The sequence below is a fragment of the Benincasa hispida genome, chromosome 9, assembly GCF_027475165.1.
Source record: "Benincasa hispida cultivar pf3 chromosome 9, pf3_genome.v1.1, whole genome shotgun sequence".
Taxonomy (NCBI): Eukaryota; Viridiplantae; Streptophyta; class Magnoliopsida; order Cucurbitales; family Cucurbitaceae; genus Benincasa; species Benincasa hispida.
This window is the reverse complement of record NC_143486.1, coordinates 54,103,746-54,118,536: the sequence shown is the minus strand read 5'-3', so window position 1 is coordinate 54,118,536 and position 14,791 is coordinate 54,103,746. Positions and strand designations below refer to the sequence as shown.

General features: G+C 34.9%; 1 protein-coding gene across 1 annotated transcript; it reads right to left on the bottom strand.

Moving 5' to 3' along the window:
- Window positions 1-2,836: 2,836 nt before the first annotated feature.
- On the bottom strand, window positions 2,837-11,978 carry LOC120087038 (BTB/POZ domain-containing protein At4g08455). Its single transcript, XM_039043882.2, has 2 exons — window positions 11,456-11,978; window positions 2,837-3,469 (listed from the first exon to the last, which is right to left on the bottom strand). The coding sequence occupies exons 1-2, from the start codon at window positions 11,789-11,791 to the stop codon at window positions 3,005-3,007; spliced, it is 801 nt and encodes a 266-aa protein (XP_038899810.1). The 5' UTR covers window positions 11,792-11,978; the 3' UTR covers window positions 2,837-3,004.
- Between the last annotated feature and the right edge of the window lie 2,813 nt (window positions 11,979-14,791).

Here is a 14,791-nt window from a genome sequence, read left to right as displayed (position 1 = left end):
TAAAGGTTGATGACAACATTGATAAGTACAATGCCCTATTCATAGCCAAAGGCTTTCGCCAAAGAAGGACTAGATTTCTTTGATACCTATTCTCCAGTGAAGAGGATGTTAATTACAATAGCAGCTTTATAAAATTTGGAAATACACCAAATGGATGTAAAAACAACATTTTTAAATGGAGATTTAAATTAAGAAATCTATATGGAACAACCTGAAGGGTTTATTATTAAACGACTTGAAGACAAAGTTTGTAAACTTGTCAAGTCTCTTTAAGGGTTGAAACAAGCACCCAAACAAATGACATGAAAAGTTTGATCATACTATGTTATCAAATGGATTTAAGATAAATGAGTGTGATAAATGTGTTTATGTTAAAACCATAGATCAAGAATATACCATTATTTGCTTGTATGTGGATGATATGTTGATAATGGGCACAAGTAGAAGTGTCATTGATTCCACTAAAAGGATGTTGAAATCCAACTTTCAATATGAAAGACCTTGGTCTGGCTGATGTTATATTTGGAATTCGAATAACAAGAAATCCAAGTGGATACATACTTTCTCAATCTCACTATATAGAGAAAGTCCTGAGAAAATTTGATCATTTTGAGAGTAAGCCAACTGTTACTCCATTTGGTCCAAATTGTAAGTTGAAGAAAAACAATGAACGAAGGTATGTCTTCTCTAGAATATTCTAGAGTTATTGATAGCTTAATGTATATAATGAATTGTACAATATCTGATATTGCCTACTTAGTAGGAAGGTTAGCAAGATATACTAGCAATTCTGAGCATGATCATTGGAATGCTTTCGTCAGAGTTCTAAAGTACTTAAAGTACACTCTTGACCATGGATTGCATTATATGAGGTGTCCACATGTACTGGAAGGATTTAGCGATATTGCATTTCTATCAGAATTAGTCATTGTATTCTGTTGAGATGATTGCTATAGTCTACTTTAGTCCTTGTAGAGCGCATAATCGTCTTCAAGACAATACTTATCAGAAGCATGCTTCAACTATGTTTTGGATTCTCCAAAGGTTTTGAGATTTTTTCAAGTCTTTGATTATTTTCATATCTAAGCCTTGTTACACCATTTGAATTTGGTTTGAATTTGAATATTATATATTAAGTTTATTATTTCTAGTAATTGAGGTGTAAACAATTTAATAGTATATTCAACTCTATATTTATACCATTTCCCCTAACAACCATTAGGCCCTTAAGCTTTAGTTGGGTGAAAATTCTTAATAGCAATAAATGATCTCCTCCATGGTAAAATGTTTGCCAAGTCTTAGAAGCTCTGACTCTAAAATCAGGCAGATGGGGCCTACAATCCTCAAACTTCTTTGCAAGGACACAACATTGCCAATAAAGTGATCTAAACAAAGACTTAGCTAGTCAATGTCGTTCCTTTGGTTGTACCACATGAAAATCCCGCCACACTCATGAAGGGTATTTCGGAAGTTACACATCAATTGCTCATTGCATGTAAATATTATCAGAATTTTTATCCGGCATTAATTTGGAAATTAAAATTAATTAGGTATATATTTAAACAAGCTATTATTATTATTATTATTGTTGTTATTACTGTTGTTATTATTGTTATTGTTATTACCATTATTTTTTTTTATCACTACTACTGCAGTTGAATTGCAAAAATAATTATGTAAGTTTAAATGTTTATTATCAATTAAATTTTTTATATTGCATATTTATATTATCAACTTTTTAATAAAAAAAATATTGATAATTAATTTAAGTATCTATTTTCTTTCCTTCTTTTTTTTGTAGTTGTGTTAATTAAAGAGTTAATTAACTAATTGATTATGTCAATTATAAGCTTTCTATATATACAGAAGGAGTTGATATAAACTAATTGATTTTAGATCATCAAACAATGTCTTTAATTAAAAAAATAGCTATAATTATAAATTAAAAAGAAGTACAAGTGTACAAGATTATTTAATTAAAAATTAACTTATTTTATTATTAGTTAGTTAATTAATATCTTTTAAAAGATCAATTAATAATTTTAATAAATAATTTATGTTGTTATATATTGCCAATAAAAAGAGATTTAAACAAATATAACTATGTTTATCCATATTAATTCATAATAATAAAATAAATTATTTTTGTAAGTCAAAAACTTCAAACTTAACTGGCATATTGTACGTGTTAACCACCAAAACACTGTGTTCGAATCTCGCTCTCTATTGTACTCGAGGGAAGAAAAAAAAAAAACCCTTCAAATCCAACTCCTCATTTACAAAGCAAAATTCTCTACATATTTTAGAGACAAATCATTTTCAAAATTTGAACCAAGCTAGATTTTCACATTTTAAATAATTTTTCTATAGTAAAAATGTTTCGATTTCAACGAGAAAGAGTATTGAAGTTAAAGAGATAAAATCGTGTTAGACGCCAATTTAAGCATGAATAATTTAAATCTTCAACCCCTTGAACTAAAAATAAAAATTGTGCCAAAAACAATGAGCCAAAAATGTATTTAAAGAGTGTAAGAGTGTTGGTACAAATGCAGAAGGATAAGTTGAGAGAAACATATACCCTAATAAAGATTAGGAAAATTTAAATTCTTACTCTAAACTAGTCAAGTTATATCAATTTTCACTCTAGACTTCCAATTTCTACTAACTCCCACAAATTTTAACAAAATATGATGCAAAATCTACAGGCTCACCGATTTTAATAATATCAAATTATCAATTTTTTTATCTACATATATATTATACCTAAAATCTGCCTCAACGGAAGAACACAGGAAAAAATACATACAACCATGAACCCAGTATAGGGTTAGAAAAATTTACAGCCAAACGAGCAAATTTCATATCGATTAGATCAAATTCCGTTTACGTTCTGGTTTTCTTTTAACAAGATACATTCTGAATGTTATTGGAGTGCATGCTCATCTTAAAGAACAGTCCTTGCAAGCACACAAAACAAATCACAATGGGTATAAGATCTTCAGTTTTATTTCACAGAACAATCTCTACAAGCAGCAGTATTTACCTGTTTAGACATGTAAGCTTCATAGACTTCCACGACAAGCCGTGGATCCTTCTCGACAAGTTCCATATACTCCTCCCTTTTGGTAAGCTTGTCCATGTTGTCGATAATCACCGACAAAGCTGCATCGATCATATGCTTGCCATTGTGCTGGTGTGCAAAGACATAGTTCATGATCGAGTTGTCCCAGTTCAGTTTTGATATTAGGAACTTCTCGCAATGTGCCTTCAGATGCTTCACTTCGTACTTCTCAGCCAAAACTAAAAGGTCATAAGCCATTTGCTCATCAAGACAGGCGTCTGCTGTGTACAAATAATTAACAAAGGCACGGAGGGCATCAAATGAAACATCGCTGATTTTTATGGTACCGCTACGACTTTCTTCCATTTCATTCTCAAGCATAGCTTTGAAAACTGGGGAGCGACTCACCTGAAGGATACATGAAAAAAGGTAAACTATGATAAGAAAAAGGAATGGCTAGGGTCTTGTCTATACTAGACCATAACACGAGAAGCTAGGCAAAGTTATATGCAAAATTGCAAATGTATATATGCAAAATGTTATATGTATAAATTGAAAATGTATATAGAACTCAGCTAATAAAATAGTATCATCCTTCAGAAAGTAATAGAAAAAAATCAAGTCGTAAATTTTGATACTCCAATCTTGTTCCATCTTTTATCTCATCTCCAAGGCACTAAATTTATAATCATGTTAAAATAATATTCATCCACCAAGGTGCAACAAAAGTTACAGAGAAACATCTTCTGACCTATTATTCTCTCTCTCGTGTATTCTGTAGTCAAAGGAAGATAGAGGCCTCTCATATCTCCCGATAAAATATTTAGGGATAGGCATTAAATGGGTAATCAAAACACAATTTCCCACAATTGTATTAACACCATGTGTAGTAAATACTGCCAATTTCCAAAAATTTCCCACAAATACAATTTCCCACAAATGTTCTTGCCTTGAAGAACATTTGTACTGCCAAGAATGTTGAAATCAATCAACTTGTATATAAGAAATGCAACTGCATCTCTATTACTGCTAGTGACGTTATAGTTATGAAAATTTGTATTATGAATCATTCAATGAGGTCCGTCATGTTTAATGAATTTGAATCTCTTAAATTGCTTTATGTGATTGAAACACGTTTTTGCATTGGTTATCATCATGCTTAAGAGGTATAAACTAAACTAATTAAAGGTAGTTTACGTCATGGTCATTAGTGATACATGGGAAAATCACAGAAAAGATGATGCAGGAAAGGCTGGCATATAAAGGAGTTGGTGCTTGATAAGTTGATAACTTATGGTTATATTCTTTCCTTCGCTTCATATATGATCTGAGTTTGGAATACATGCACCTTGTCTAGATTTGATGTATGATATATGGGATACAATGATTAAAAAGGTGAAGACAATGATTTATAAACATGAAGAATTGCAACAAGTGACTTGTCCCCTTTTTATGATGTGGTGTAATATTTTCATTGATTGTTGGAATAAGAATAATACTGCACTTCATTGTTTAGCACATTTCTTGAATCCAAGGTATTTAATTATATTATCTTTTCTATCTTATATTCTAACCTTATAGTTTATATTTTATAAGAGTAACAGTTTTTTAAACCTCTATTTAGATACTATAGTAAAGAATGACATACAAAGTCCTTTAATTGAATGGCTCAAGAGGTCGAACTAACTCGAGAGAGAATGAAGTGTTTTAAGAATGATTTTAGTGACCTTGCAGATCCTGCAAAAGTGAACATGGATTTTGTAACTTTTCAAATCTGGAGATTTTGCTGAGTATGCTTATATCTCAAAGATATGTTATCGATCCTATACGTTGGTAGGCAACTCATGGGGTCTATGAACAAATGCTTCAACCAATTGCTTTGAAAGTGAAATCTTTTTCCTCTTCATGTTGTGAGAGAAATTGGAGTACATACTCTTTAATTGACTCTCTCATGGCATGGGATCTACAGAGGATTTGGATCTACGCTTTTTTCCGCGAAAACTCCAGAATATCCAAAAGGAGAGACTAAGTCATAGGATATTGTTGGAGATACTTTTGATTCTTTTGAAAATGCCAGCATGCTTGAAGTAGCTATTGTCTTTAAAGGAACCAGATTGGAGGGTGATGTTTTGGAAGATGATGGTGGTGAAAGTGATCAAGATGATAATGTTATGAAGATTTGACACTTGAGAGGCTTCAAGTTTTTCTAGGTTCTAGTCTACTTTGTTTTGATTTGTTGAATCGTGAATGTTTTGTTGGATAAATGTGTTAGGTACTTAAGCACCTTGGAGAACACACCCCAAATGCTAGTTATTGGGATGGGAGAGCCAAGCCACTTAAGTATCACATTGGTCATCCAGTTCTAACCAATGTGAGACAAAGACATCCCATACTATCTTGGTTCCTAACAATACCCCATCCCTAGAAAGCCGACCTCCCAACGGCTACTCTAGCGGTACTTCACTCGGCCACACCCGATCAGAACCCTAAACCGGTTCCACTCCAGAACGTCAACCGGCTCTGATACCATTGTTAGGTACAAGCACCTTGGAAGACCCCTAGTTATGGGAATAGTAGGATTATTAGTAAATATTAGGATAGTTACTAGAAGAGGCATTTTGGTAATTAGATAGTGAGCTTGTTATGGCTTTTGATTATAAATAGAGGGAGTAGGTTGAGAAAAAGGGTGTGAAGTATTTGGAAGAAATTTTTTTGAAATTAAGGGAGAGACTAGCCCTCTCGAAAAGCTAGGTTATCTTGTTACCCGTTCTATGATATTATAGCATATTTCAACATATTTCAACATATTTTCACATATTTCCATATCTCTATGTTCTTGGATTTATTCTTGTATTCTTAAGTATTTCCTTGTTAGGTGGTATTCTAACAAATTGGTATCAGAGCACGTTCGTTCTGAGAATATCGTTATGGATTCAGATGCAATGTGTGATAGGCTAAAGGTGTTAGAGACCCTGGAATCAATGCAACAAACATTGAAGGATTACCAGCAAGGATGTGAAGAGAGAGAGAGTAAAAGAAGACTAGCAACCATTAAAGTAGAGAAGGAAAACCGTGTTTGAAAACTATCTAAACGAGCTCAAAGAGTGGGGGGAAGACAAAGATCGTACCCGAGGGTACCTCCACAAAAAGAGGGGGAATGGATTGATCAGGTAAGCGGGAAAGAACGAAGGAGAAATCTATGGTAAAGGCGGGTGGAACAAGAATGGCATGAAAGAAAGGAGAACATATCGACGAACCTGTGTTCAGAGAGGTGGAGGAGCGTGCGGAAGAAGAAACATGGGAGGAAGGGCTACCTGATGTGCAAGTGGTTAGAAAATCGAGGAGGCGGGCAGAAGAAGAAGCGACAAATGACGAGACAACAGGAGATGAAGTTCTGGGGAAAGGGTTGTTGCAAGTTTAGAGAGGAGAGAAAGAAGAGATTAGAGAGGAACAACCATGAAGGAACCATCGAAGTAGAGCACTACCGACGACAAGAATGGGGGTGGCCAAACACAATGTGTCAAAGAAGAATTGGCCAGTGGAGTGGCAAATAGACGGATAAACGACGAGGTATGAACTTAACTGATTTCACAAACTCAAATAAACAAGATGGCGAGCAAAGAAGGGGGAACACGCGAGCGGTTGATGGGTTAGGATGGCAAAGAGACTGGCGAATGAAGAAATGGTGGCTAACGAAAACACCGGTGAGCGAAGTCGCGAGGAGGATGAAAAGGTTAGGTGTGCTGAAATTTGCAAAAGAGGGTGTACTACGATAGATGAAGATGACGAATAAACGACATGGAGAAGTTGAGGCTGAGTTGTGAATGAAAGATTGGGGAAGACAACATGGGCAATTCCAAAAGCTGAGGGGTATACGAGGCGACGCCAAAAGTAAAGAGGACGTCTACCGAGGCCAAAGGCAAAGAGGAAGGTGGCCGACGAGGAGTGCAACCTGGTGGATAATGGCAGAAGAAGTCGTGACGATGGAGAAAAGGGAGCACTTGCATGATAGTTGGGACCACTGACGTGTCAAAAGCTGATGGGAAGGAATGCCAACCATAGCATTATGGGCTTAATGTCTTTGTTTGGGTTGAGTGAGACTAAAGCTCTAGAGACCCACGACTATATTCTGAAAGAAAGAAGAAAAGGAAACATACAGTGGCAAAAATGGAAGGAAATGTAAAGTCTAACCCTAATGCCATCCGCGTGTCAACCGTTCGTGTGGGCGAGATATGGGATTGTGGGTTTTTCATTCATAGACTGAGCAAGCTATGCCTTAATGGGCCAAATTTAAATAGGAAGGTTAAGGTCCACATGCTGTCAGAGGTGGAAAAAGGGGGATTACTCAATGGACTTCTTAAATGTGGGTTTCGGTATTTTAGTGGGGTGACAAAACCCAATATAATCCACAAGAAATTGAAGAATTGGGGAGAAGGAACAGGCACTAAGGGCTCGATTAACAAGGCAGGATCGTGATAAGCCATCACATTTCATAACTCATGGCATACTATAATAATTAGTTTCTATATCAAAACATTTGAAAGTAAACCGCTCACTGTTAATCGGCTCCTCCTCAGATTTTTGGTTCCTTCGACTCCCATTTATCCTGAAATTATATTGATAATCTTCTAATTATCCTCCACGTGACCATAGTCAAATTATTTGCAAATTAATCTTCAAGTATAACCAATTTCACTAAACTTTTCCCAAATCCCTAATTTGATCCAAGGTAGAGTTTGCTTTGTAATTTGGTCCTTCAATTGCTCTAAAATTAATTTGATTCAATAGGGTGGGATCGTGATAAGTCAGATACTAAGGGTTCGATTTTAAATAGTATGGATGGGGCCCAGTCCATTGCTAAGTTAGAAAATGAGGAAATAGTTGAAGATGGACTTTTGGTGGGGCGTTATCTTGACTTAAACCCAGAACCCAAACCGCCCAAGCAATATCATACCATATGATCTTTGGCCAAGTGTTCCTCGAGGTAAGCATCATCTTTAGTGGTTTTATTTTGGCTTACTATCTCTAGCAAGGTATGATAATGATGATTGAAGTGTTGTGCAGCAAAGTGGGACGTCCAAATGACCGAAAGGAGGTTGTCGGACCATGGACAACAAGAAAGACACGATCCAAGCTGAAAATACACACGAAGGAGCTGATGGAAAAAGTGCCAGTGGTGGAAGGAGACAATGATTTGGAGAAAACGCTGTTTTCTTTTTTTTGTGAAGCGGTGGGATGACAATTCCCACGTGATGTGTCAAGTGGTGGGGCCAACAAGTTGGAAAATGTTGCAGAAACATACTGGATTGGTTATGGGCTGGGATTGCTGGAAGCCTACTGCTACCTTTAAGAAAGATAATGATTTATGGGCCCAACTTTTGAAGAGTTGTGCGTGTGGGGCAATCCAAGTTAAAAGAGGTTGTTATATTCATCGCCTGATATATGGGCAGTGGGGTTACTTAAGGGAAGGCTGCTGTGTTGTTCTGGGCAGCAAGTTGATAGTGGGCCCAGCCCATTTGAGGAGAACAACGCCAGTGGAAAAGAATGTGGAGTCATGGCCTGCTTAATGGGCTAAATCCAAATGAAGAAGTTGAAGCCTAAATTGCTTAACAAAGTTGAAGACATTTCTTGTAAAGAGGCTGGAGGTTTTGGGTTTACTGTTTTATTTCAATTTAAAGGGGAAAAAAAAAAAAAAAAAAAAAAAGAGAGAGAGAGAGAGAGAGAAAAAAGAAAGAGGTCGCCCACTTTTGTGATTGCATTTTAGAAGCACACCTTGAGGACAAGGTGTCTTCGAAGGGCGAAGTATTGTAAGACCCCTAGTTGGAATAGCAGGTTTATTAGTAAATATTATGATAGTTATATAGAAAGAGGCATTTTGGTAACTAGATAGTGAGCTTGTTAGGGCTTTTGATTATATATAGAGGGAGTGGGTTGAGAGGAAGGGTGTGAAGTATTTGTAAGGAATTTCCTTTGGGGAATGAAGGGAGAGACTAGCTCTCTCAAAGGCTAGGTTATCTTGTTACCTGTTCTATGATATTATAGCGTATTTCAACATATTTTCACATATTTCCATATCTCTATGTTCTTGAGTTTATTCTTGTGTTCTTTAGAATTTCCTTGTTAGGTGGTATCCTAACAAAATGTAATATGTATTTCACTTTCAAACTTTAGTATTGACATGACATTTTATGCTTTTTGGTGAACTACATTTTAATATCTTTATGTTAAATTTACGTATGTTCAAAAGAAGATATATGAAAAAATAATGTATCCTCGATGTTCCATATCTTAGTTTTTAGGAATTGGTATATCACTATATCCTATCGTATTTGTATCTTATATCCGTATATGTGCTTCTTAGTCTAATAGCAATACAAAAAGATTTCTCTCTTATTCTATGACAAAATCAACACATTCTTACTAATAGATTGGTTCATAAATAGCATACAATTAATTACGTGATGAAATAAAAATGACAACACAAAATAATTAAATATATGTTTCCTACTTAAACCCTATAAAAAATAGATGTGCAATCCCTAAAAAGAGAGCAAATAATTATAAGGGAACATACTCTTGATAAAGGACTAAGAGATCATGGGTTCAATCCATGGTGGCCTCCTCCTACCTAGGATTTAATATCCTACGAGTTTCCTTGACACCCAAATGTCATAGGATCAGGGGGTTGTAAGTTTCAAACATAATTTTTTATTGAGAAACTATGCCTTCATGAAAGACCAAATTGAAAGGAGTATACAGAAACAGAATGTTAGAAAAGAAAGGACTCAAACCATGGAGAATCAGGGATAAAAGATAATAATGATTTTTTTTAAAAGAAAAAAACCCATGGTTACAAAAAACCCGAGCAAACTCATTGATTCTAGCCAAAGCTCTCAATACTCTCCCCAAAACGTCTCCAAATCTCTAAACACTCTCCTATTCCTCACAAGCCAGATATTCTATGAGACAAAAAAAAACAAAAACAAGAACCCAAAATTTTTGGGGGAGAGGGAGGGAGGGGAACGCCAAAGTTATCCTTCTTATAGACCAACATGAATTGTTATGAGCCAACTACATTCAAAAGCCTTAAGGTTGCCCTAAATTGAGCCTGCCAACTAACAACCACAGAAAATATGCTCCATATACTCTCACGACCCTAACGATATTAAAATGTAACAATTGAAAAGCCAGCACATCCCCAACCAAGTGTCTTTCCAGAGCATGAGTCTCTCACCATTGCCCACATTTAGGCCACCGAAGGATTGAATTGATAAACTGTTCTACAGTAACAAGTCTGGGAGCTTCAATTGCAATCCCTCTCCAACACCCAAATGCTCTATCTATTACAACTAAACCCACAATTACTAGGAAAACCTGAAATCCATTCAACCGTTAAGGGTGTGTTCTTTCTCCTTAAATTTCCATGATCAAGGCCACTGACCATTAACTCCCATGCCATAAAAATTGTAACCAATCAACCAAGTGCTCTGCTCCCTCTATTTCCACCTGTTTACAAGGGAAATGTCCATTTCTTCAACATCTAAGCTAATCCACAACCTCATTAGAAATCAAAATAGAGTGTAGGATAACTTGGCAGAAACGTCCAACTAAACTCAAGCAAATCTTCATCCCTTCCACTTGTTCCCAGGCGTACTACAAATTTACAAACGGTAGTGGAATCTCTCTCTCACTAATTTAGTCATACTTGGTTATCAAAATACTATCAGAAGAGGGATGACGGAAAATTATATGAACTCATAGTGAAGGCTTGAAATCCTTTTTGTCTTATAGCTAGAGAAAAAAATTGAGTAGAAAAAGGAATTTCAAAAAGGAGAATTTTAAGTAGTGAAATTGAAATGAGTTATAATAATTGTATGCAGAATAAAGAATATTGGTAACAGGAAAGAGAAAACAAATGACTTGTGAAGGGACAAACCCCATTTCAATGAAAATTTCTAAATCAACATGCAATGGCCAAACCATATTTACCAAATAACAAGTTTATGCCTACAGATCAATTCACGACTTAATTATCAGACTCGAATCAACGATTCACACATGGTAATTCGGAATTCCAATTAGCTTAGCCTCCCTATCCCCCCTTCACCTCCCCTCCAAAATAAAAATCCTTTCAGTTCGTACTATCTTTCACATAATTTTGCTACAAATCCAAGCTTACTGCACCAATGCTTATGAATTTAGCAGTTAAGCATCTTACTCTTCGACGCTTCGTAACTAAAATAGAAAAACCACTTAGATTCAAAATAACAAGTGGCCATCTTACCAGTACACAACTTAACCTCATACCCAAGCCAGACCGGAATCAAATCAAAACCACAAAGAAAAGTATTGTATTAGAAAATAACCAAGTAAACCTGTCAAATTCATACTAACCAAGACAGCTTTATGAGCGGGAAGAGGCACGGCGTATCCCTCAGGCCCATCGCTGGAGGCGATCAAAACGACATCCGTAAAGCAAGGAGCATTCGACCGATTATGAAGATGATCGAGAGGGGACCAAAACCTGAGGAAAGCGACCTTTGATTTCAAGTCTTCGATCTCACGCTTGAGCTCTTCCTCAGTCTCATTAGCTTCATCGTAGCACTCCTTGCAGGTTCCGGCGTGGCGTGACGGGTATTCGTCCTGACACGATAAGCACTTCATCATTTCTTGATCGGACTCATTCTCTGTGTCCGAAATGGCTGTCGACGACAAAACCCGGCGCCGCATCGGGAAATTTGTCGTCGGCGCAGGGTTTCTGTGAAAATTCTCTTCTCGTTGCTTTGATTGAACGGAAACGATCCGAAAGAGACCGGCGATTGACGAAGGATTACCTTTTGGAGATCAATCAATTTCTGTTGCAAACATCGAGATAATCTTTTTTCCAAATTGGAATTAGTGAGAACCCAATGGAATCGAGGACCTCAAAGTAGAAGTAGTTTGTATGTATTCTGGCGTATTAGGGTAATTTTAAAAAGCTGCTTTCAAAATTTTCATTATTTTCTCATCTCTAAATAAAAAATTTTACATTTTTTTTTTACAATATATGGGGACTATGAAGCATAGACACAAATACGGTTACACGATATGGATACGATGATTCTGTCAATTTCTAAAAAACTAAGATACGGATACATCTAAGGATACGTCTTTTTTTTTATATATACTTTTTTAAAATATATATTTCTAAAAAACGAGGATACCGATATGTTGAAGATACATTTTCTTTTTCTAAAAAAATTTAGGATACAAATAAATTTAGCATACAAGTTAATAACAATAGCACAAAATAGAATATAAACACTGAAATACAATACAAAAAAAAACATCTAACGTGTTGAAGTACAATAGTTAATAAAATGCAATAGAAAAGTGACTCATATTACAAAGAACAAGAAGATTAAAGGGAGAAATATGAAGATAAACGAAGAACTTCTTCATTGTATTATTGAAGATATCCAAATGGTTTATATTTTGGTAGACTTTGTGGGGACTCAAATGTGAAGATGAAGATTAGATGATTCTAGGGTTTGGTTTTTTATTTATTTTTTTTCCTTTTAGTTTTAGACTCGAGTAGTGAGCTTTTTAAATAGGTTGCCTAGTTTTAGATTGGGAAAGATTAGATGAGTTGCTTGTCTTTTTTCTTTAAAAAAAGGTACGCGTGGAAATAAATACGTCAAATCGCGTGTCAGATACGTATCTGGGAAGTATATGAAAGTATCGGTATCTGATACATGTCTGATACGGATTCTTTGCCTCACATGAAGTATCTGTGCTTCATAGTATGGGGATAAGGTAATCGAAGTACAAATCTACGTGGCTTGAGTTAGGTTCATTTTGGCATTTGAATTTTACTGAAAAAGTATATCAAATATTAAGGGGATGTTTGGCGTGCAGAGTTAAGTTAGCAATAATTATTTGGGAAATTAAGTTATCTAAGGAGTTAGATTGTCTGTGTTTAGGGCGCAGAGTTGGGTAAGTTAAATTTGAATGTTTATATTTGGGGTGCTGAGTCTATTGAGTTTGGGTATCTGGTGCATTTTTTTCAAACGAATTTGATTCTGTCTTAAACTTTTTTTTCCAATTTTTTAAAATTTCCAACTACACATATTTTCCTAAAATTTTTAATGATAGAAATTTGTTTTATTCTTTTTTCTCATTCTTAAAACATAACAAATTCCTACAAAGTCTACTAAAAGAAATCCTAAAAAGAAAAAATATACCAAACATAAACTTTGAATTCAATTTTTGAACACTCAATTGCTTAAATAGACATATATTTTTTTTTCTCATTCCTAGACACCAAACATATTCCGAACAAATGTAAACTTTTGACCATTCAATCATGAACACTGATGAAGCTTACAACAACTTTTTTTTTTCCTTCTTGAATAATGTAACATATTTTTACCACACAACTTATGTTGGAAATGTCCTAGAACTCGCAGTTCGTAAATTTTGTTAAACATTCTATTTATCAATAAAATATTATTGAGTATTTTATTCAATAAAGTTGTTGATTTTGCATTCTATTATGAAAATCCAATAAACATATTCATGACTATAGTATGAATACTTTAACTTTATGTAGTGACATAAATAGGATCAAGTTAATAGTAAGCCTAAATGGTCTATAAATATATGGATGAAATTGGGTATCTCATCCTGATATTGCCTAAATGGTCTATAAGTATATGGATGAAATTAGATATCTCATTCTGGTAACACTAGTAGATGTGGTCCATTTTGTATAGGTAATATAAATGATATGATCCACAGATCATTCATATAGAGACATGTGAGTGGGGGCATCCTATGCAATGAGTTTGCATAAAGACTGGACCACGAGATAGCCACTTTTCTTTATAATGATCGTTTACGGTTAAAATTGACTATTTCATACTAAAGTAACCTAGGATAACTCGATCTTAATCCTGAGCTAGCTATGAACTCCTGTTTATTCGAGATTGTCCTTTGATCTGCATGGGTGAGAGTAGTCCAACAACACTGCTTAATAAGCCTTCCATTTTGGGGATAAGACTGGATATATAGCTGGGGACATAGTCCTACGATATGGAATTCACTCCTACCCATTTTAGGGTTAGCAGATAGGTTGTTCTCTTAAGTGCTGATTCCCGATCTTGAACAATCGGGGACTCGTCTTCTCATAATAGAGGGAGACATGGTTCATAAGTAGTATTATGAATCAATTGTTCATTAGAGGGTCAGTGGGAACTTAAAGAACAAGATGTATTTATAGGAGTAAAACGATAATTTTGACCCAACTGTAAATACAAACGACCTGTGAATGATCGACTTACTGATTATAGTTTAAATGGACATAAATACAACTACAGTGAGGAGAGTGCAACTATCGAGCTATAGATATGTGCCTTGATAGTTAACGAATAGTAATGAATTCGGTTTAAAGAGTTTAATGAATTAATTACAAATCGTTGGAGCTCATGTAGGTCCATTAGGTCCCTCTACTAACTCATAAATTGGAATAACAAATTGAGTATTGATGGATGAAATTAGGGTTATGAATTTGAAATGTTCAAATTCGATTTTAGGGTTTTAAATTGATTGTATATGATACAATTAAAAATGTTTAATTTAGTTGAAATTAAACGAAATTGGAGAATCAATTAATATTTAAATTATGATTTAAATATGAAGTTTAATCATATTGGTGGAATTGGTGTTTTATAGATTAAGATATTGAATTAA

What these genes read in the sequence shown, in the direction of transcription:
- LOC120087038 (XM_039043882.2), bottom strand. Translation starts at nt 11,791, where the DNA reads ATGCGGCGCCGGGTTTTGTCGTCGACAGCCATTTCGGACACAGAGAAT. An exon ending in CCGCTCATAAAGCTGTCTTG is followed by an intron (nt 3,470 to 11,455) that starts GTTAGTATGAAT and finishes TGTATCCTTCAG; the next exon opens with GTGAGTCGCTCCCCAGTTTT.